Raw genomic sequence first — 24,339 nt, 5'->3', positions numbered from 1 at the left:
CAACAGTGCTGTTGCATGCAGCATCAGCATCTGTGCACGACCGTGAGCTCCTTGCTACTGCATTTTGTTTTCTGAAAAATTAAAACGTGGTCAGAAACGTTCACAGCACTTCCAAAACCCAGTACGGTAATGTGCATTTAACCCCCGATTTGTACAAGATCAATGGTTTAAAAAATATGGTCTCAACTTAATGTTTGTAGATTTCTAGATTTATTTATTCTTACAATACCAGAGTTCACGGGGCGTGGAATCACGTTTCTCTAATAATTTAATATAAACATATTTTTAACATTTTAAAAAATTGCAATTAAAATGGAAAAGTGACAAAAGTGACTTAAAAGTTTACTTTTTGGTCGGGTTGTCTTTCTATGGAAAGTAGCAGAAAGCCCCCAAAACCCACCAGATAATTGGTTCCTAGTACTGTTTCTTCACATAGCAAAAATAAATAGTGGGCCAAACACTGCCGCTTCCACACCGAATCAAATTAGCCAGTTGCCCCAGGCCAAGAGATCCAAGTTAATTTGCCGTTCAAACATCCCAGATGAAACATTTGCCTCTTTAAACGCTTGTTGTAAAAATGTCAGCGTTCATCACAATCACCCCTCAGGCTGCTGAAATGCACTGCCCTCTCAATTGTTTTATGAATCCCAGGCCTGACTCTAACTGCCCATACAGACTTTTCTTATAAACTTTGTCATTCTTATTCTTCTAGACATGCTTTAACTTTATAATGGCTTGCAACCTAATCTTCCTGTCGCAATTTTATTTCTGAAGGCTTCCAGTGCGAATACCTAATCTGCAACCTTTACAGTTCCTCCTGTTTATGTCTGAGCTAGAATTGTAATGGCCACAAGGAGTTTTCACTTCCAGTGCTGTTGGGATATGCAATAGTTAATGTACTGACCCCTTGGGGAGCATCACAAGGGGGTACTTCTTGCCCCAGAGTGTGGGTACGTGAGCTCCTCGAGGGTCCGCGGCATGTTCTGAAGCCAGCGTGTAAATGAGACACCCGTCAAACATTATGAATAGCAGTACAGCCCACAGAGAGTTTGCATGCTTGCAGAACGACAGCAAAACGACAAAAAAAAAGAGTAACACCTTTCCTTGGGGAGTTTTCGCAGCCTGTAGGGGTTTGGCAAATTAGCACTTGTTATTTGCGATCAGTTACAGTGTGTTGCATTTTAGTCAGAAATTGAAACGAGTGCCTCTTAGAAAAGTCACATTGTCTTCTACGTCAAAGCCTCACAGCACATAACTCTGGCAAGACCTTGATTTCAAGATGTTATTTTATTATGAGTTTATGTACAAGTATCTCAATGAGAGTTGTGAGAGGCAGTCACAAAGACTGTTATATAGAGCCCGACCAGACATAAGCAATTGTCTTCTATCTTTTCCACTGCTCATTCAGTGGCCTATTTTAAGAAAACCTCTTAGAAGCGGAGAAGATTCATGTGTTCTTAGAAGAGCACTTGAAGATGTTCTTCACCTGTCCCTAAGATCCATTATGATTAAACGAGTATAATAAAGGGAGGAAGAGTTTCAGATTGAGATACTGACTGACAAAGCAAACAAGACCTTAGTGACTCATTCTTTAGAGGATTGCATGTTTTAAGCGCAAAGTCACAGCAAGCGAATGGGATTTATTTAATACTTTATGGACACCATTTGTGGTTGACCGATATGATAAGCCAAATTAATGGGCCTGGCTGATAATCAACTTTATTTGACCAATTTCTAATACATTTTTTTATCTTGGATAGACTTTGTGATCAGTTTGTCTAATATGTAATATGAATCTTTTTATAAAATGAATCAAACTTTGATTCTACTGATCTCATAATTAGACTGGGCAGGGTCACATATGATGTCACTACACAGTTTGGGGAATTCTGTAACTTTTATCCCACTTGTTTTCCTTCAACCAGTTTATCCAGTATCTAACCCCTTTCTCTTGTGTGCTTGTAAAAGACATATTTTTTACACCTTTTGGCCTGCTACAATATCCAGCATTTAAATGACCTCACATGTGGCTATTGGAACTGATATGTAATGCTTGCTGCTTTTTGTGGAGATGTCTGATATCCACCATGCTGTTGCATGTATGCTATAAAATCTTGGGCTGGTGACACACTAGTATTACTGGTGTCAAATGCTTGGTTGTGGAGTGAGGTGGTTGACCCCAAGGATAAGCTTTGCAGATCCTTGGTAAATGGCTTTGGTGAATGGCTGCAGGTCTGTCTTCCTGGGAACATTGTATAATTTCACGACAGTAAATGACACGCACGTTTCCAGCTGCCCTGTTGCCAGCCGAGCTTAGTGTGGGTGAGAGCTTCTTTGCCTTTGTTGCCTTCCCTATAATTTTACAAAAGTACAGGAGATAGCGAATGGAGAATTTAAGTTGTTTGCTTGTCTTTATTTGCAGTTTGTAGATGTGGGGAAAGAAGGTAACACTTGAGGTTTTTTTTTTTTTTTTTTGAGAAGTAAATCCCCCACAGTTTGCACAAATTCGGTCCTGAGTCGAGTTGACTCATGTCGAGTGCATCTTGTTGAACACTTTCCTCTGTTAGCTTAAAGATAAAGTGGTGAGGCTAATGGGTTATTTCTTTACATGACAGGTTAAAGCTGAAGTGTCAGTCACTTGAGTATGAATCCAAGAAGATTGAAGGGCAGGGAATACATTTTGGAGAGTGGCTCAAGATGACACATGGGATGTTGAACAATGACAAACTAAAATGTATTAAGCAGGTTATGGGGGTAAATATAACCTTTAAAATACCTAGCAGATGCAAAAAAAGTTGAAAGCATAATATAACAGTATATATTATAATAAAACACAGATGTGTGTATTCTGGGAATTCTTGGGTTGGTTTAAAACTGTTAGGATATTAATTCATAAAGCTATCCTATACAGTAAATTAAGTTACTGTAAAATACTGTATAAAATGACAAAATTACAGTATGACATTTTCAATGCCTCACACTGAGCATTGAAATTGTGCTTTTGTGCACAAAAATTTTTGTATAATGTGTTTTGTATAATTGTTTTAATATAGTTTTATGTTTTCTTTACAGTTTTAAACCAACCAAGAATTCCCAGTATATACACATCTGTGTTTTTATTGGAATAACACATTTTGTGTTACTTTTAACCAAACTTGACACAAAACGTGTCTGATTCGACTTTTGTTAATTTAACAACGGAAAAAAATGGTTTGTGCGCCAAGCGCATGGCCTAAAAGGGTTGTTCCTATTCTCGTAATGAGTAGGGATGCTCATATCAGTTAATTTTCCCGACCAACAACCGTAACTTCTAAACCGAACATTAACCGTTAACTTATAAGATTTTAATATGAAATTGTCATTGAGTAAAAATACAGTTGATTGTTGTCTGTGAACTAGTAAAAACAAAACATTTAATTTGAACGTGCAGACAGCAGCGACAGATCAACAACAGAACCAGGATTCATACATTATCAGATATTCACGCAACATTACCTTAAAAAGCACGCGATCGGTCCAGTGGATTATTATCCAAAGGGCAGATTGTCTCCGTTTCATCTACCACAGTGGTCATTTCTAAAGCAGGACGCTTTTCAGAAAGTTTTGGTTTTGCGTCGTCTTTCTCCGTTTGTCCAAAAAGAGCTAGATGTTTATGGTTAGGGTCAGAGGCCATCAGCGAACGTCTGTCCGGATGTGCGCAGAAGGACCGCGTCATCTTGCGCGGACACGCGCGCGTATCCGTTGAGCTTCCAAACACGCATACAAATGATTTCTCATACAAATGATTACTTTATCAGACCGTCAGGGCAGCAATCATTTGTGTCATTTACAGGACATTCACAAATTAAAGATAGAAAAGTGCCGAAATGTCTGTCGGCTCATGACGACACGCACCATGTATTAACAAATATTTTTTTATTTTAACTGATAATGTTAATCGGTCATAAATTCTTACCTTCGGTTAACGGTTAAACGGTCAATGTGAACATCCCTAGTAATGAGTAATGGGTGTGTTTTGGGCGTAACGTGCAATAAACCAATGAGGGTCTCAGCTCTTATCCTCTTTAAAAGCCAGTTGCGCTGACGCCATGCCGTTTTCATATTTGGATGACGTAAACTAAAAAACTAAGCTGAGGAAGAAGACCACCAGTTGAAGATTGATATAAAAAATGTGTTGTTTTCATTTGTAATGAAACTGTTATTGTTTTGTATTAAAACCTTTTTAAAGTCATTTTCTTTCAGTCATGGAAGTAAGATTAGCAGGCTTTTAATTGCTGTAAATGCATGGATAGCCTACATGATCAGTGTTATCTCAAAAAATAATTTACAAATACGCAAGAAAAGGTGTTCTCATGTCATATCCACAGATACAAAGTCATCATATGCAATAAATCCGTGGGGTAGATTTTAAAAAAAAACATTAAAAAAATGCAATATTTGCATTTGTTTAAAGCAAAACATTTAATTACTTAACAGGCTACAGGTGAAGCAGCTCTTTACGCCTTCTAAATTGATCCTCATTTATGTCCAACAGACTCGGTAATAATCGTTTACATTTTAATTCTTTCATTTTTAACATTTTATAAAGTTTATGTGCTGTTGCGCATCCATGGGTGTCATAAGCAAACGTGCTTTGTCCTCCCGTTTATAGGCGCATATTACTAACGCGCTCATTAAATAACAAAAACAATATTGCACCATTGACTTTAGACCAGGTTTTAGTTGGTCAATATCGTAGTCTTTTTTAGTTGCCTCAAAATAGCAACACACCAACAATGCGCCTGAACACACCTCGTTTTCAGACAAGAAAGTCCATGGGCGCAAAATTGGGGGCAAATGCATTTGCTATTTACACAACGTGGCGCTAAACATGAAAATAATTGCACCGTGTTGAAACTAGCAAAAGACACTTGTGTCACACATTGCGCTGCATTGGTGTATGATAGGGCCCAATGTGTTAATAGCATAACACAAAAAATATGTAAAAAATTAACACATCCTTTCTCAGAGTGTATTACGTTTAGACAATTTAATTGTTTCATTATGGAAAATATTTTAGTTTTCATTCAAACATCAACTCTTTGATTTTATTTTGAACATGCCAGAAGTTTTTGTGTTTGTGTAATAAAGATAAGATTTCCATTCGCAGAAGGACAGAAAAATGCCCCACAACAAAATGATTTTTTCTCGAAAAAGAATAATGGGAAACTCACTTTAATATAAAAATGTTAATGGACTTTGGTGCCGAAAGAAATAACTTGGTTTATCTGCATTATATATACGGTGAAATATAGGACATGGTTTTGTGGTTTTGTACAGTTCAGTCTTCTCTATGCTTGATGCAATGCACGTTGTCAGTACTGTATGTGTCTTTCCCCTGATATGATTTGTTATTCGAGTCATCTGAGATGAAGCATTTACAGCTCTAAAAACGCACTCCCTTATTTGTTATTATGATTTAGAGGAAGAGCGGACCCTACTTCAGAAATTATTCATGCAGAAATCTACTTAATTCTAAAGGTTTTGCAAACTTTTCTCATGTATATTTGACTGATCTCTTTGGTTGTGCTATTAGTTACAGTGGGATTGGTGAGTAGTTTATCAAAGCTAAACTTAAAGTTAAAACTGTAGAGACTGTGACAATTTATTTTTTGCTATTGCTAATACCTTAAAGTGTAGCCATTTTAATGCTAAAAGCTATATTGCTCATTGTTAATTCATGTTAGCTAATGCATACAGTACATTGCATTATGTGATGTTTGGTATTACTGTATTTGTTAATATACTACCAGTAACTCCTCAATTTAAGTTGATGTAGCCAAACGTTGCTGTTATTGTGCACATTGTGTAGCGTTTCTGTCATTGTGTAATCAGTGTGATACTTTATTTGTTTTCGTGGCCTCGGCTCTGTTTGTGTGTCCCCCTGTGCGGCGGTCTGTGATTACAGTCAGACACAATAATGGCTCCAGCTGCTCAACGGGAGGTCAGAGGTCATGCTGCGCTATCAGGCCATCACAGGCGCAGGCTGATCTGTGCTCGCAGTCATCTGTGGCTTTAGATAAGCCTAGACGAAAGAAAAGACAAAACTCTGATTATCTGATCATTTCAGAAAGGACAAACTGGGTCAGCTGCATGAACGCTGTGGTGAAAACAAAATGACGAAAACGGGACACAAGCACAAAAAACAGACATGTGGTTTTGCATGTGCAAGTATTCTCACTTGATATCTCAAGCACTAAATCTCATCCACGGAGGGAATTTTTTCCCAGTGAGGTTTGATACAGTAGGGAACGTTGTAGTAAGGCTTCATGGAGGGATGAACATATTGCATATGACAAGAGACAGGCTAAGCTAATGACTGTATCTCTCTAGGGATTCCTCTTTGACCTCTGCTGTTGCTAATTGCTTGTATTATTCCTGCGCCGCAAAGGAAACAATGGAGCTATGGGTGGGAGGAGCTTAGCTTAGCCCTGCCCCCTACAAGTTTGATTGACAGATGAGGAATGTGACTCAGCATTGGTGTTAGAACATCTTGCTTGCTGTTACATCATAGATAGAGTGATGTTAAAATGGTCATTTCACGGATAAACATAAATGTATACCTCACTACATCCGAGAGAGGGTTTTATGGATCACGTAAGGCATGTCTGAACCCAACATACACTAGACATTTGTGCATATTTCTTAACTATAGGGAATGGTGACCATCTGTTGAAATAAATCTAAATATCGTAATTATCGGTAAACAAAATACTGAGAGTTTTTCCAGAGGTACAGTAACCAGTACAGTGGCTAGTGTTAGTCTTATGGGAAGTTGCCTCAGGTGTGCTTGAAGGTCCCTATGAGCAGCGAGCCATGGTCAGGTTAACATTAGCCTAATCAGACAGGATGCTTGCGTATGCCAGAGACTGATGATAAACACTGTGATGGAGTGTGGACAGATGACACCAGACCTGTACACGTGCTGTCTGTATTTGTGTTAACTGGGTGTGAAGGTACTGTATGAGACCTTATTTTTTATGATGGGCACTGCCATTCAAGTTTAGACTTCTCATGAATTTTTCTGAATCTGAAGGTGTTTGGGGTGGGGGCTTTCCGTGTGGAGTTTGCATGTTCTCCCAGTGTCAGCGTGGGTTTACTTCAGGTACTCTGGTTACTTTTCTCCAAAGACATTCAGACATTTAGATAGACAGTCCAATGACATGCAGGTTAGGTGAATTGGAGATGCCGAACTGTCCTAGCCCAACTTGTGTAGATCAACTTGTGTGTAGATTAATATGAATATAGCGATATACACTCACCTACTTGTGCCCACTACACTTGTGCGTGTTGTGGCTTCACAAATGCTTTGCTGCATACCTCGGTTGTAACGAGTGGTTATTTCAGTCAAAGTTGCTCTTCTATCAGCTTGAATCAGTCGGCCCGTTCTCCTCTGACTTCTAGCATCAACAAGGCATTTTTGCCTGCAGGACTGCCACATACTGGATGTTTTCCCTTTTCACACCATTCTTTGTAAACCCTAGAAATGGTTGAGCGTGAAAATCCCAGTAACTGAGCAGATTGTGAAATACTTAGACCGGCCCGTCTGGCAACAACAACCATGTCACGGTCAAAATGGCTTAAATCATCTTTCTTTCCAATTTTGACATTCAGTTTGGAGTTCAGGAGATTGTCTTGACCAGGACCACACCCCTAAATGCATTGAAGCAACTGCCATGTGATTGGTTGATTAGATAATTGCATTAATGAGAAATTGAACAGGTGTTCCTAATATTCCTTTAGGTGAGTGTATGCTGGAATGGCATAAATTGTACAATGAGTTTGCATAAAATAATGTTTATAATAATAAAATGTTAAAATGTTTGAATTTACTTTTGTACTCAAAAATTTAAGTGTGCCAACATAATAATTAATTCATTAGAAAACTAGATATTTATATATTTATTATGAATAAATAAATTATACATAAATAATCTTAAGGCGTAGGCCATGTTAAAATGTGTGAAATTACTTCTGTATTCAAAAGTATAATTTTGCCGACATATTAATTTATTCATTAGAAAACCCGAATTTTTTTATTTTTCATGGATGACTTGGACCACATAATAAAAAAAAAATACAGCCAATAAGAGCCCAAAATAGATGGAAGTTCATTCAATTTTGTTTAAAATGCTTTCCAGGGTGAAACCTTTAAGGCGGGGTGCATGATCTCTGAAAGCCAATGTTGATATTTGAAATCACCTAAAGAAACACGCCCCTACCCCAATAGAATCGGGACCTTCTTTTGATAGACCCGCCCCACACATATGCAAACGTTTGGTCACAAAACCTTCGCAAATTTCTCGCTATTCGTCATATTTATTTCTGCACTGTAAAAAATGAAGTTATAACAACGTGGTTTTGCAAGTCTATTCAACCTACTATTTAAGGTTTTGACTTTTCACATAAGTTGACATAACGTATAAAAACAAGTTGAAATTGTTTAACTCCATTTGTTAATTCAGTGTGTACTGTACTTGTTTGCAGGCCAGTATTGCTTCACCTGAGTGCCAAACACTGGCTATGGTAAAGGGAAAGTTTATCCAAAATAAAAAACAGTAAATCATTAGTTTTTCTCCTTCTTGTATGTATCATTAAACTCAAAAACTAATTTTTTTTTATTTTTTAACCAAAACGGGTGTTTTTTTAAAGCTATTTTGATTTTTATGCCTACAGTGGGATTGGAGTGGATTGTGACTGCCTGGATTGGAGTGGATTATTTATTTTTATTTTTAGGGTGTACTGTGAGATATACATTATATATTTATAGTGTTATTCAGGGACTCTGTCGGAACTGGTAAACCTGAATCATGTCACCAAGAACTCTATTTTTACCCGGTTGTTTCACAGACTAAAACAGTGTGACATTGAGCGAAGCAGATTTCTGTAAAATGTAAGATGTTTACAGAGCCCTGTCCCGTGTCCCCGCTCTACACCTTTGAACCTCACCGCAGCCTGTGACATACCCGTTTTTCCGTGCGTGTTTCAGACTGGACCACGACCTGCCGCTTACAGGGGAATTTTCTGGGTGGATGCACAAGGTGAGAAATGTCTGTGAAATGTTTGTCAATGGCAGCCGGAGACGTTCACCTGAGATAACAGAAGCTGGCATCAAGCCTCTCGATGGTGGTTCTGCTGGTCGGCCCTGTGCCACTCAGCAGACATCGATGGCAGAAGTCCAGCTTTATTGACACTTCGGAGCGGTTAACTCGGTTTTCTTGATTCAGTTTCTCAGGTTGAGAGACTCAGAGTGCCTGGTACCACTTTAGAGCTGTCAGTTTTTTTTGGATGCAGAATGAACAAACCAGATTTTTAATGCAGATTAATTTGTCATACAGCTTAAACATTTTAGATACAGTGGGGTTCAAAAGTTTAAGAACATTAGTGCAAAGACTTCTAATTTATTTACACTTTTTATTACACAAACAATATTATCAGCATAATAATTTGAATACAAAAGTTGTATTGAAAAAGTAATTATTTCAGAGCTTTTTTGTATTGTCCCCTTTTTTTAATGACAGCATGCACCGAGCTGTTAACTCCATTATATCCCAGCATGATGATTTAAAGTACACAGTGATGTTATTTGGTGCATTTTGAATGTTGCAAAGAAATCAGACTTAATATACATCATAAACATGGCATGTGAAACAGGAAGGTTTTTCACATGTTAAAGGGACACTCCACTTTTTTGAAAATATGCTCATTTTCCAGCTTCCCTAGAGTTAAACATTTTATTTTTACCGTTTAGGAATCCATTCAGCTGATCTCCGGGTCTGGCGCTATCACTTTTAGCATAGCTTAGCATAATCCATTGAATCTGATTAGACCATTAGCATCGCGCTAAAAAATAACCAAAGAGTTTTGATATTTTTCCAATTTTAAACTTGACTCTTCTGTAGTTACATCGTGTACTAAGACCGACGAAAAATTAAAAGTTGCGATTTTCTAGGCCGATATGTCTAGAAACTATACTCTCTTTCTGGCGTAATAATCAAGGACTTTGCTGCTGTAACATCGCTGCACGAGGCGCAATGTTATTACGCAGCAGCTGAAAATAGCCCCCTTAGGTAACTTTCAATAGCAGGGAACTATTTTCGGGCACTGCGTAATATCATTGCCCCAGTTTGAAATAGGAAAAATATCGAAACTCTTTGGTTTTAGGGCAATGCTAATGGTCCAATCAGACTCAACGGACCACGCCAAGCCATGCCAAAAGTGGTAGCGCCAGACCCGGAGATCAGCCGAATGGATTCCAAAACTGTAAAAATCAAATGTTTAACTCTAGGGGAGCTGAAAAAGAGCATATTTTCCAAAAAGTGGAGTGTCGCTTTAAAGGTTCTTTATAGAACCATACAGCCAAAATGATTTATCTATGACATCATGGAAAGAGCGTACGCACCCTTTGGTATCACTAAAATCCTTGTTGAGAAAGAGCAGTTAAATGGAGCTGACCTTCATCTTACCACATTTCACTTTCGTTCACTTTCGTGTGGAGTTTGGTTACCAGGTGACGTTAATAGTGTAAAAAGCTTTGATTTGTCAGCACTCAAGGTTGAATTGTCCACCTTTGCCTTCCTTTAAAAGCACAATTCATCCAATTAGTCTCTTCAGGAACATAAAAACACATTGGCTGTATGCCATTGTGGAGCAGAACAGCTTGATGTTCTTTTTAGTATATTTATTTATGGTTAACTCCTCTTGTGCGCACACAAAACGAAAGATTTGTCACTTCCTCCTGGCATCCCTTTCCACTGCCCCTGTTGTTTTACTCTTGAATATTCATTGCAGTTGTCATTGCAGGCAAAAGTGGCATACGGATCAGTCATGCTATTTCTCAAAAGCCGCATTTACAACATGCCCTGCTTATATACAGCATGCACAACATCATCTCCCCTGCTGTTAGAACTGAACTGGCAATTAAATGATTTGTTCCCTCTTTAATATCATCTGTAGAGAGTATGTTCCTGCAATTAAATGACTGAACGTTTTTTAGGAGAAAGTGTTGTAGAGATATATACATATGCCATTTTTATTACACCTCTGTCCTTATTTTAAGCAAACCGAGTGCATCGGTTTTATTGTGAACTAGCATTGAATGAATTAAACTAAGCTCCTCCCACGTATTAGCTTGGATTTGTGGATTTGAAAATGCTGTCAACTTTCAAGGCCTCAAGTGATTTATGTTTATGGATTGTCCTTTTTTGGTTTGAAACCCAAAACCATTTGGTTACTGGCCAAGGTGGTCTATCATCATGCTTCACTACCCAGATCTATACATACAATTTACATAATAAGTAGATTTATTTTTAACCAAGATGCCCAGCTTATCATCAATAAAATGTTTAATCAGCTATAAATTTTCTTTGCTGGTGCAATATCTCTAAAAGTTATTATTTACAAAATATTTATTCAACAAACTCATTGGCTGAAAAATTCATAAACATGAAATTGGTAACACTTAACCATAGTAAGCTAACAAATAACAGCATTTGTTAATCTTAGTTTGTATAATTTTTTGCATTTAAAGGACAAGTTCGGTATTTTACACTTAAAGCCCTGTTTTCAGATGAAACAGAGCGGTTTTGACTGAAATTTCGAAATATGCGGCTGCCCCAAGAATTTTCGGGTGTTTGCTGTTTTACCTCCCACCTCTATAATGGCTGTATAAGTGCACTGAAACAATCCTTCCTAAAATGCATTAAACTTTCATTTACAAAGACGTGAAACTCACCGAGTGGTCAGGGGTGTTCACTGATATGCTCACACAACAATCGCTGCAAATGATGCGTTCCAACAGGTGTTTTACCGTTTGTTGTAAACTTGTGGACCTATTTTCCCAAACGCCTCACACTCGTATATTCTTCCGTTGAGACCTTGAATAATAGACACTCCAGCCCAGTGGGTGGCGATAATCCACCTTTGCCAATTGCAAGAATACAAAGAAGGTTCCCGGCGCGGAGTAAAACCTTACCTCACAGCACATCTAATACAAGTCAATGGAGTTGGCAAAATCTACGATAAAACCTGTTGGAATGCGTCTTTTGCAGCGATTTTTGTGTGAGCATATCAGTGAACACCCCTGACCACTCGGTGAGTTTCACGTCTTTGTAAATGAAAGTTTAATGCATTTACGGAAGGATTGTTCCTGTGCACCTATAAACCCAGAGGTGGGAGGCGAAACAACAAACACCCGAAAATTCTCGGGGCAGCTGCATATGTCCAAATTTTAGTCAAAACCGTTCTATTTCATCATAAACAATCTGAAAACAGGGCTTAAAGTGTAAAATACAGAACTTGTCCTTTAATATTACTCTTTTAAAATAAAAAGCTGTAACTTTTTTACATTACTTAAAGGAACACGCCAACTTTTTGGGACTTTAGCTTATTCACTGTATCCCCCAAAGTTAGATAATTCCATACATACCCGTTTTATCGCCGTGCGTCCCATAACTCTGTCTGACGCACCCACCACCAGCCCAGCCCAGCACAAAGACCTGAAGTACACGGCTCCAGCTAGCACACTGCTCGCAATAAGTGACAAAATAACGGCAACATTTTCCTATTTATACAAAATTCTAGAAGTTTTAAGCACACGTGCTAAACTGTTCGATTTAAATGCTTATATCTTCTGTATGCGAATGTTGATTCATACCAAAATGCTTTTTTGCATAGTTGTGTTTGACACATGAAAACATCTCTGGTTACGTATGTAACTGTTGTTCCCTGAGAAGGGAACGAGACCCTGCGTCTCCTTTGCCATACTGCGTACATCCCTGTAACACCACCTTTGGCAATATTTCAGATAGCAATATAAGCCTCGTTAAGCCTCACCATTGGTTGAATTTGATATACACATTCAGATGCACTAACCTCTGGAGGCGTCCCAAAGTGTAACCGCAGTGATGCAGCGCGAGTTCCCTTGAAAGGGAACTGTAACAATGTATCTTAAAAGGTAACTCGATGTAACCTTGCTCTCACTTGAAATGTGTCCCCACATTTAGTCATTGAATTTGAGGGTATTGGATCTGGAAAGTCCTTGAAAGGTCCTTGAATTTGAAGTTAACTAATGTGTGGGAACCCTGATTCATTGTTACAGCACCTGCTGCATTCACCGTCATTTATTGTGCCATTCCGATATGTTATTCCTAATTTCCCATTTTTCTCACCTTTCCAAAACTTCCTCCACAGCTTGGTGAGCTTTTTATCCGGTTTGAAGAGAAGCCCCAGGGTGCCGCCTCCCTAGCCCAGGTCCACAGAGCTGTACTTTCGGACGGCAGGACCGTTGCAGTGAAGGTGCAACATCCCAAGGTCCAGCAGCAAAGCTCCAAGGACATTGTTGTGATGGAGGTAATTACCGGGGGAGCGGAGTTGCCAATTCCTGGCTTCTGATGGCTAATTCACAAGCTTTATCATTGTCACACGCCCATGTGTTGCTCGATTCGTCTAGAGGCCTATTCACCCACCATTAGTGCTTAAAAAATAGAATCCATCATTCAACATACAGTTTTATTTTGTTGCACATATTCATTTGTCCACACAGCTACGATTTTATTTGTATCATGAATAATTACTTGATTACACCTGGGTCTTATAGTAGAATTGTTGAGCTTTGGTTTAATGTCTTATATATCTGTATTTGTTAGTTCCTCCTGCAGGTTGTCCAATGGTTGTTTCCAGACTTTGCTTTTATGTGGCTGGTGGAGGAGGCTAAGAAGAACATGCCTCTAGAGCTGGACTTCCTCAATGAAGGCCGAAACGCAGAGAAAGTAGCAGAGATGCTCAAACGGTTCGACTTTCTGAAGGTTTGTGGAAGAGACGCGTGTGTGATGCTATGAAATAAAACTGTACTGATCTTGAGGACAAGATTCTGCAGAGTAGCCGTCTGTAGTTTTCTGTACTGTACGTTCTCCTGAGCAAATACTGTATGTTTTATTCAACACTGCGATTCTGTCAGATTCATGGTTAAGGGCTTGGTGATCTGTCATTGTTTACTCACCCTCTCTCATTGTGCTAAACCTTAATGTGTTGAACACAATAAAAAGTTCATGACCTAATGAACCATTTAAAGGTCACCTATTATGCAAATTCCACTTTTGCAAGGTGTTTGGACAATAAAGGTGAGTTGGCAGTGCGTGAACACAACCACCTTATAGTGAAAAAATCCACCTTCTCATTCTTTTTAATCCCCATTAAACCAAAGCATTAGTCTCATTAGGCGTACTGTTTTGATTCTCTTGTTAATGTGGCGTCACTCTGATGAAGCCCCACTAGTGTGCGATATGGTGATTTTGAACGTAAATTATTCAAATGTCTCCACGATCCACTTTTTTCGGAAATATCGTTGTTTCGTGCCCACATGAAACTGAGACGGGAGCTACATGAAGGCAAGTCTTAAAGGGCTGTGTATACCTTTTTATATATTTTGTTACCTTGTAGGACTGCATTTTTTTAAATAGGGACATTAGTATTAGTCTTTTAAAAACCAACATAAAAAAGAACCGTAATAAAATCATGAAATCACAACTTTCCTATTGCTGCATTCACACCAGTTGCAGTAGACGCGTCAAGCACGAGTGATTTCAATGTTAAGTCAATGTGAAGACGCATTGACGCACATCTGGAGGTCTAGCGGTGCGAATGAGGTGTTTAGCGCGTCAGACGCGTTTCCGCCTGATTCACGCATCAGATGCGTTTCCGCCTCATTCGCGTGTCTAGTTTGTGCGAATTAAGCGTTGCCGCGAGTTGAAACATTTTAACTTTGCCGAAAAAACGCACAGAGTTAACCAATCAGGAGCTTGCTCTAGTAGTGACGTGATTACAGGAAGTGAGTGGAGTCGCAGAAGCCCCTCCCATGACGCGAATTTCCACATGAATGTCTCAATGACTAGAATTTCACACGCAAATGAAGCACGTAAACTCAAAATGTTTACTAAACTAGACACGGTAGATGCGAATTTGATGCCTCAAATGCGTCTGATGTGAACCCACTGTAAAACAATCGTGATTTTTTTTTTTGCATTTTTCCACTACAGGATGTGGAATCTCATTGATTCATACATATGCGCTAACATTCGACTCATGCACATTGTGATGAATTGCAATGCCTACATACTCCTGTACCACATGCGCTGTCTTTGCGTACAATGTACGCGAGGTTTCAAAAGTCCAGCAGTGCACGTACAGTACGCGTTCAAACTTTTGATGATGACAATTGTGTCACACTCACTATATGCGGACCCTCGCGTATGGGCAAAAAATGGACCATACTTCGGCCTTAACTTTACCTTGGTAAGAGAGATTGACGGTAATAGAATAGGCTTTGTGCCCAGCTGCACTGCTTCCTGGGCTTTAGCCGGCTTCTTGTTTCCTGTCTGCCATTATTGGACAAACTGATTTATCCAGGTGTGCCTGACCTCAGTAGTCACAAACAAACTGATTAATCCAGGTGTGCCAGACCTCAGTAGTCATAACAACAATAATCAGACACACCTGGATTAATCAGTTTGTCCAATAATGGCAGACAGGAAACAAGGAGCTGGCTGAAGTTCAGGAAGTAGTGCAGCTGGCCATAAAGCCTATTGACTCCAATTCTGACAACAGGTAATCATGATTTTCAGCTACATTAGAAACTTTTAACAGAAAGTATTATTCTAGCTGTTTCTCAATTCCAAGAACGCAAAGAACGGACTTGCGTCCTCGTGGAGATCGGTCTTGCCAGGCGACCTTGGAAGAACGAACTCGGAAGTTTTGCCGCAATGACTTCTGGGGCGTAAAGCGATTTCAGCAAGTCTGCACTCGATGCATCCTCGATATCAAGAACACATCCATGTATTTTCATGCGTCCTCTGTCCTTGCGTTCTTGAGAATTGGAACGAACTTCGACCGTTAATGATGACGTAGAGCGAGGACACGAGGACGCAAGATCGCTGAAGAACGCATATTGAGAAACAGCCATTGTTTTGGCCTGTATCATCCTGTGATCCATTACAGTAGCCATGTTTCTATCACCATGATTTTATGCAGATTTTGAAGTATCGCATCAAAAACTAGTGATGGAAACGCCCAAATTTCTAATAAAATTTGCAAAAATGTTTTTACGCTCGCTTGAGGTGGTTTTTGATGCGAAAAAGAGTAAATGTGAATAATGGGAGACGGAACCCACGGGACTGACCTTGTCCACTGACGTTGTCTTTACCATATATGGGTCTCGCTTCATCTTAATGCCCTTGCTACTGGTGCCTGCATCAAAAATGCTGCATTCCTTCTTCTGCACACAGCATTTAGTTTAGCAAGCTGCACTGCTAATAAATTAATAACTTGCCCCATCATGACTACATGCAGTCCTGTTTTCATTTCCATGTGTGGCTTGTTTTGTTTACTGTTGGTTACTTGGTTACCAATACCACCGTCATTCGCTCGAACAACTTGATGGAAACGCACCTAATTTGCTGGGGTTTTTGCGAATTTTGAAAAGATTTGCTTAATGTTTCAATGGAAACCCAGCTAACGAGTACCAGATAAAATAATAAAAGTAAAACCATTATAAAAAGTGGAAAATTGACTTCAGACACCAAATCCCTTACAGAAAAGTCACATGATTTTCACATGTGTTTTTGAAATAATTTTGTGTGAACAAAAACATCACCTCATTATGCCCATGTTTCATAATGTGTTTCACATGAGATTCACACAAACATGCTCCAAAAATACACATTTAACATGTAGTCACATGTGAAAAACATGTGAAAAACATTCACATCCAACATACAGTACCATATGATTTCATTCATACAGCAAAGCAACGTTTCTTTAGTAAAGCACTTGTATACACCATCTAGGCTAGACGCCGAAGCGTACCCACATATTTCTTCCCTCAAGAAGACTTTGCTAGGTAAATAATCTGTCATAACAACTGCCAAATGCTGCCCGACAAGTCCTCTTTTCATTTTTAATGAATAACAAAGAGACCTGGCTGGCCCTGCAGGGTAATGAGAATTGCCTGGGTTTACACCCACAGATTTGTGCCTCTAATGCAAACTATTAGCTCTGTCAAAACGCTTGACAGCAAAGCGCAAGCCGCCATGTCAGGAATAAATCCCCGCTCTCTGCGCCAGCATCTCGGCCTGTAAAACAAGCCTGATTATACAGCGGCGCCGTGACATAGACGCAGGCGGTTCAGACAGTGCGACTATTCCGCGAGGCAGACGCGCTGCTGAAAAATGTCTCTGTTTACGTGGCGAAAGCGGGAGATTTTTTATCGTTGACGCTCGCGTGATGAACAACGCAGAAGAACTAGGCGCTGCAGGTTGCTGCCACAGTCAGCCCCGGTATCGGGTTGAATATCTGTGAATCCACCCCATTATGTGGAAGAAGTTTTGAAATGAGTTGCTATAGCGATACACTAGATAAGCAATGATGTTGAAGAGCGGAAAGTTGGGCTATAGAGGAGGAAGGTCATCTGATGCTCCTCTTTCACAGACCGCTGCCCAGGTCCCACAGCTTTATGAGCGGATTATAGCTAATTCCCACCATTATCCCTTACATAGAATCCTTTTGCTCTAAGCCATTTTCGCAACGTCATAGGCAGGGAGTTCAGATAGTGACTCTCACCAGGGTGAAAATGATATGGCTGGTAATGCTCATAGTACACAGTCTATAGGAGGGTTTTGCATTATCTGCCGGTTCTTTGTTCATTTCTAAGTGTACGTTTATGCTTTTATCCAAACCAACTTTATTTTCAAGGTGTATATTTTATAAATTTGTGTATTCCCTGGGAATAGAACCCATGACCTTTGCACCGTTAAAGCACTGCTCTGCCAATTGAGCCCAGTAACACAAGGGTTAATTAGTTTTCCCCTGAAAGCTTAATGCTAAAGGTACATTCACGTTATCCACCTTTTTCTCGAATGCGGAAGTATGAGATGTGACTTATTTCCTTTCCGGTGCGAGACTTCTGGTTCAATAGACAGCCGGTAGAAAACAGTGTAGTAGGAGCACGCATAAAACATGATTTAAACAGTTAATATTTACTACACCTGCCATGTATGAACCAGTGTGAGGATGAAATTAAGAAGTGGCTTGATATATGAAGATATATTCAATCAATTCGTGTTGTTAATCGGAGTTGACGGATCTTCAATGCGCAAATATAAAAGCACAGAGACATACCAGTATCTTTACAATGGGAAAGTCAGTCGAGTGTTCGTACATGGGATTTACCAAGACTTGGCGTTTTTAACCTTTTCAGGGGATTTGTTTATGGTGACACGTCGAGCTTCACACGGTCTGACACAGTCAGCAGTATCTATATGAAAATATTATTACATCTTACGTACTAGGTGGAGACATGAACTTATTAAATTATTTGCTTACTTTTTAAAGTATTTGCTTTTTCATTTAAAACATAACAAAAGTACGCGCAAACACATTACAAACTATTATAAACATTAACTAAGCAAATTATGTCGTATATATTCTGTACTGTAATCGCAAGTTCGTAATAATATATAGTAGAAGAATAAATAAATCCACTAAATCAGCATATTTTTATCAGAATAATATTAATTGTTTTAAATCAATTATTGTATTTATTGTTTACTGGCAGTTTCTGTTAAAGGTTTTACTGGATGGATTTGTAAATACAGATCATGAGTGCACGTGTGCCACATACACATTCAGTTTTTGTGCATGGATTATGGTAAAACAAATGTTTTGTAGAGATTTACTGCGTTTGTATCAGCTATTATGGCAAACCCTAACTGCACAAATTATGTCGGTCTTCCTGGATTTAATAATAAACATTAAACAGCCAGTCAAAACGGCAAACTTGTGTCCTTCGCAATAGACCAGTGCTTCCCAATCCTGGTCCTCAAGGACCCCCTTCCAAAAAGTTTTAGATGTTTCCTTATTTAAAACACCTGAATCAAGTAATCAGCCTCCTTTCAAAATGGTAAACATTTCTCCCTAACAAGCTCATGAGTTAAACCAGGTGTGTTCAATAAGGAGACATCTAAAAGTTTTTGGGAGGGGGTCCTTGAGGACCAGGATTGGGAAGCACTGCAATAGACTACCATTAGCTTTAGTAGCTCACCAGAAGTCATAAACAGGAAAGCTCAAAGATGGCGGCACCCACATTTACGTCAAGAAACAGGTGAATAAGCGACTTTCTCGCTGTGTGTCGTTCGTCTCTTTCAAAAGAGGCGTTTCTAAATCTGGTTGTCATAGACAAATGAGTACCGTCCACTCCAGTAACTGACAAGAGACAGATAAAGTGAACTCCACTGCTTCATTCTCATTGGTAGATACTCCTGAAAGTCGCTCATAATTTCCATAAAGTTAAACATTTCTCAACTTTGTTGCACGACTGGACACGCCCATCCATTCGCCAACGGTCACTGTCGCTCATGTCGTTGGAAGTCGCCAAGCTTCCATTAAAATCAATGAGATCTCGTCACTCTGCTATTGCTATTGCAGCGTAATGGGGCGTACATACCGAATGCTAATTCAACGATTTGCGCGAATAGATTACATACAAAGTCAATTCAAAGACGCAAATAGATGGCAACTCAAATTATCCGGATTGGGTGGTGCGATTTCCGCGAAAACATTCGCTATTCGCCTCAAACGCGTCTTCTTTGAAAATTTTAAACTCAAACAAAAAATTAGCATGACACAAAGTTAAATCCCACGAGCAATCTAGAGTAAGGAACACGAGGATGTGTACGCAGCATAAGTATTGCTATGACTTTATAACTTTTTAACAAAATGTTATTTTAAAGGGGCCATGGCACAAGACTTTTTTAATATGTCAAATAAATCTTTGGTGTCCCCAGAGCACATATGTGAAGTTTTAGCTCAAAATACCATATCAATAATTTATTATAGCATGTTAAAATTTCCACTTTGTAGGTGTGTGCAAAAATGTGCCGTTTTGGGTGTGTCCTTTAAAATGCAAATGAGCTGATGAAATTCAAACACTGATCACAATGATGGTGGTTTGTTGCAATTAAAACTCAATTGTGCTTTTCTCTGCACTAAATGGCAGTGCTGTGGTTGGATAGTGCAGATTAATGGGTGCTATTATTATAATAAGAGCTCCTTATGACATCATAAGGAGAGCCAAATTTCAACAAACTATTTTTTCATGTGCTTGTAGAGAAACTAAGTTACTGGGTTGATCTTTTTTACATTTTCTAGGTTGATAGAAGTACTGGGGACCCAATCATAGCACTTAAACATAGAAAAAGTCAGATTTTCATGCCATGACCCCTTTAAAGTGTATGTATTTGGTGCATAATTAATATAAAATAAAAAATTTAAATTTTGTACTGTAAAGACTGCTATTGCTATTAATAATTAATTTTAAATAATTTTTTTCTGCAGATCCCAAAGATTTACTGGGAACTATCCACCAAGCGCATTCTTACCATGGACTTTGAGGAGGGAGGTCAGGTCAACGATCGAGAATACATGAGAAAACATGGTATCAACGTCAATGAGGTATGATAATACCTCTTATCTACACTTCAAAAATCCTCATGCTTATTCAGAATGCCTAAAAAGCTGGTTTAGAGACCTGAGCTGGTCTTAAATGGTTAAAAATGGGCTCTGAGTAATTGTGAGCTCTGCCGGAAACGAGACCAGCTAGAGTAGACCATCTTTTAGCTTTAATTTTTCTGGATAAAAACACTCAAAACTTCTACTTAAGGGATAGTAAACTACGGCCGTCACCACTTCGCCACTCAAGATCGCTTAATGAGTAATTTTACTTAGCTGATGTTAATTTCACCATGCAAAAGTGCTTGGGGATGCTAATGGAGCAGTCACGTTCCGATGCCGGGGGGTTCTGGATGCTTTGAAGACGTTTCTCTTTGCCCTGCTTCGAGAGGCTGTGACACCACCGAAATGGAGGCTGCTTGGTTTGATGAATTATGCCTTTCAAATTTCATTTCATTTCTCTAGCCCTTAGCAGATGAGCACTAAATTAAATCAGGCTCTTTTTCATATTTATACCACAGACTGTTTTTCCGTCGCAGCTGCAATTTATTCTACTCTGCCGCTTTTGTCAGCTCGCCTGCGAGATCGAACGGCTTTTTAATTTCTCACTTTCGTTAAGGTGATTCGGTTCTCGGGGGGATGTGGGTTTTACACAATGGCTTCAGTTAGAGGTGCTGGCGAAAGCGCGGCACAATGAAGCGGATGCTCTGCCGAGTTAGCTAATCTGTAGTTATGCAGGGCCAGGGGAGGGGAAAGAGACAGATAAAAGGAAGTAGACGACAGAGGCAAGACGATGCGATGTGTGGCCCAGAGAGTCACTGAAAAACGGATGATAATGGTCTATTGATCGATAAACCCCAGTGTCTGTTCACATGGGGGTACTTTACATCAACGTTATTACGACAATATGATTTTCTCATTTAATAATAGTTGGGTAGGGAATCTTTTTGTCAGTCAACTAGGAAATACAAATACATGCAGACATATGTAAACAAAATGAAATATTTCTGTGGTCCTAACCGGCAACTCTTAAATTGTGGTGTAGTGTCATGTGATGGGTGATAATGATGTATCCTTTATAAATGAACTGAAAGGGGTGTTTATTTTACTGAAAGCCAGATGATAAGATCAGAATATATCATGAAGGTGCCCATCCCAGTAATAATCACTTGAGTGGAGGCGGGGACTAATTTGCATATTCATAGATCCGTGTTTACCTAATCAGGAAAGTGTGTAGTCCCCTAGATTGTCATGTTAACGAAATGCGGAAACGCATAAAAAGTTTCCTGTTTTTATACGAAATTGGTGTTATTACGTATTCCATTAAGTATTGTTTTTTTCATATATTTGTACCAGATTCCTGGTGTCTGCCTTTTGTTAAATGTCTAAATGGGATCTCTTTAGCACCTGCATTGTTTGTGGCTCTCTCTCATTTGATTTTCTCCATTCTGTTTTGTCTGCATTAATATGCACGTTCGCTGCCAGTTTGTTTTGCAAAGCTTGCCGATACTTTCGACGGCAACCTTTCCTTATCGTTGTACACCCAGGCATCAGTGAGCCTGACAGACGGGTAAACACGGCCTGAAACCGGTCTCGTAAGCCACCGAGCCGTGCTTAAAGGGCACCACGCACCTTTGAAAGGCAGAGGAGCGATCGGTCGCCGAGTGGATGGGCACATCAAGCATTTATCACACCCTCTCACTCTCCCACATACTCGCAGGTACACACGAGTGCACATGGCATTTATTTCCCTTTACGCAGTGTCACACACAGCCACTGCTTGGGTTTCTTCTGCCAGCTCGTTTTTCTTTAAACCGTCTTTTCCGGAAATGGCACGCTGGGTTATGGGTGGCGCTGATTAACTGATGTTTTCTGCTACGGCGTGGCAAACGAGGAACGGGGTAGAGATTTTATGCATAGCCTTGAAAATGCAATCAAAGCACTCGGTTCATCAGACTCATTTGGAGTGGAGCAATTTAGCGAACGCTTCCTCTTATGTTTTCCGCGTCTCGTTTTAATGCCGAACCGGGCTGTTTGCGTGCCTGAGTGTGCGCTTTTAAAAGGGTTTTAGAGGTTGGGAATGTAAGTGATCGTGGTATTAGCGAGCATGCCACGTGGCCGCTCAATGGGGTTTTGCTGAAGAGATGCTCTTCATTGGAACAGGTTGAAAAGGCAGTGCAGCCCGCTTGCTTAAAAAGACACTTTATTTTGAAATAGCTGAGCTGTGGGTGGTAAGCAGAGCCTGTGGGAAAGTGCTGGGAGGAAATGAGTCTGCTCTCTGGAAGGGCCTTTGAGCAGCGGGACCTAAAGACTATAGAGAGCATATTTTTTCTGCCTTGTCGGTACAAACAGTCATGGTTTTGCACGGAACGCAGATGTCAAACGAAATGAAAAACCATGTTATAGAATACGTTTATTCATACATCCAGTTTTACAAGTTGGCGTGTATGCGGTTCATATGTATTTGCTATTTAAATAACAAATTATAATGGATGCTTTAAGTTAAGTATTTAGGTCTGAATCAATTCAAATAATAAACGGCACACATGCTAATTTTATCATCTGTAATAAATTTCACTTTGTTGATAGGAAATCCTGGCAAATAGGAAAAGAGCCTTTGGGAAATTAGCTCTGTGAAATTCCAATCAGTGTTAGATTTCATACTGTCATTGGGTTTTGTAGCTCCCAAAACATATGCTGACCATTGATGCTAGAATGAAAAATTGTGCTAAACAAAAGAATGTTTTGAATGGTTGAATGTAGTATTAAACTGATTGAATGTACTGTAGTCGGCAGATTATAGAGGATAAAGACAAATCCTGCGTTGTTTTTTACCAAATTATGATGTCATGTAATGCAAAGACATCATAATGTGATGTTTTCCTGCTATGATGTCATTTTATATAATAATAGTACAGTATGCTGTGGCCCTGTGTTGCTCTTTACCAAATTATGACGTTATGTATTGCAAAGACATCATAATGTGATGTTTTCGTGCTATGATGTAATTTTATATAATAAGAGTTCAGTATACTGTGGCCCTGTGTTGTTCTTTACCAAATTATGATGTCATTGCATTACATGACATCATAATGTGACGTTTTCCTGCTATGATGTCATTTTATATAATAATAGTACAGTATGCTGTGGCCCTGTGTTGCTCTTTACCAAATTATGACGTTATGTATTGCAAAGACATCATAATGTGATGTTTTCGTGCTATGATGTCATTTTATATAATAATAGTACAGTATGCTGTGGCCCTGTGTTGCTCTTTACCAAATTATGACGTTATGTATTGCAAAGACATCATAATGTGATGTTTTCGTGCTATGATGTCATTTTATATAATAATAGTTCAGTATACTGTGGCCCTGTGTTGTTCTTTACCAAATTATGATGTCATTGCATTACATGACATCATAATGTGACGTTTTCCTGCTATGATGTCATTTTATATAATAATAGTACAGTATGCTGTGGCCCTGTGTTGCTCTTTACCAAATTATGACGTCGTGTAATGCAATGACATCATAATGTGATGTTTTCCTGCTATGATGTCATTTTATGTAATTATTATGATTTCATCACATTAAATGGTGCCCTTTTTGCACCTCTATGTACAGTAAAGTAATTGATTATAGTGACAATGTTGTTTTTATAGACACCAGTATACATCACTATGGTTTCAAAGTGACATGGCTGAAATGTCACAAATGTTTATTTTTACATCCACATTGCAACCACCACTGAACTGGTGGTCTGTCTAACAAACTTGCAGTAAAAAGGTCAGAATCAGTC

General features: G+C 39.1%; 1 protein-coding gene across 2 annotated transcripts in view; it reads left to right on the top strand.

The window, feature by feature from the left end:
• Positions 1 to 24,339, top strand: part of adck1 (aarF domain containing kinase 1) — a 158,569-nt gene that overhangs the window by 71,131 nt on the left and 63,099 nt on the right. For both annotated transcript variants that reach the window (XM_055171810.2, XM_055171809.2), the window contains 3 exons: positions 13,231 to 13,389; positions 13,686 to 13,844; positions 20,425 to 20,541. In XM_055171810.2, coding sequence (XP_055027785.2) covers positions 13,231 to 13,389; positions 13,686 to 13,844; positions 20,425 to 20,541 — 435 coding nt within the window. The remainder of the gene's footprint in view (positions 1 to 13,230; positions 13,390 to 13,685; positions 13,845 to 20,424; positions 20,542 to 24,339) is intronic.

The sequence above is a fragment of the Misgurnus anguillicaudatus genome, chromosome 7 (genome assembly GCF_027580225.2).
Source record: "Misgurnus anguillicaudatus chromosome 7, ASM2758022v2, whole genome shotgun sequence".
NCBI lineage: Eukaryota > Metazoa > Chordata > Actinopteri > Cypriniformes > Cobitidae > Misgurnus > Misgurnus anguillicaudatus.
Note: the sequence above shows the minus strand (reverse complement) of the source record. Positions and strands in the feature narration are given on the sequence as shown.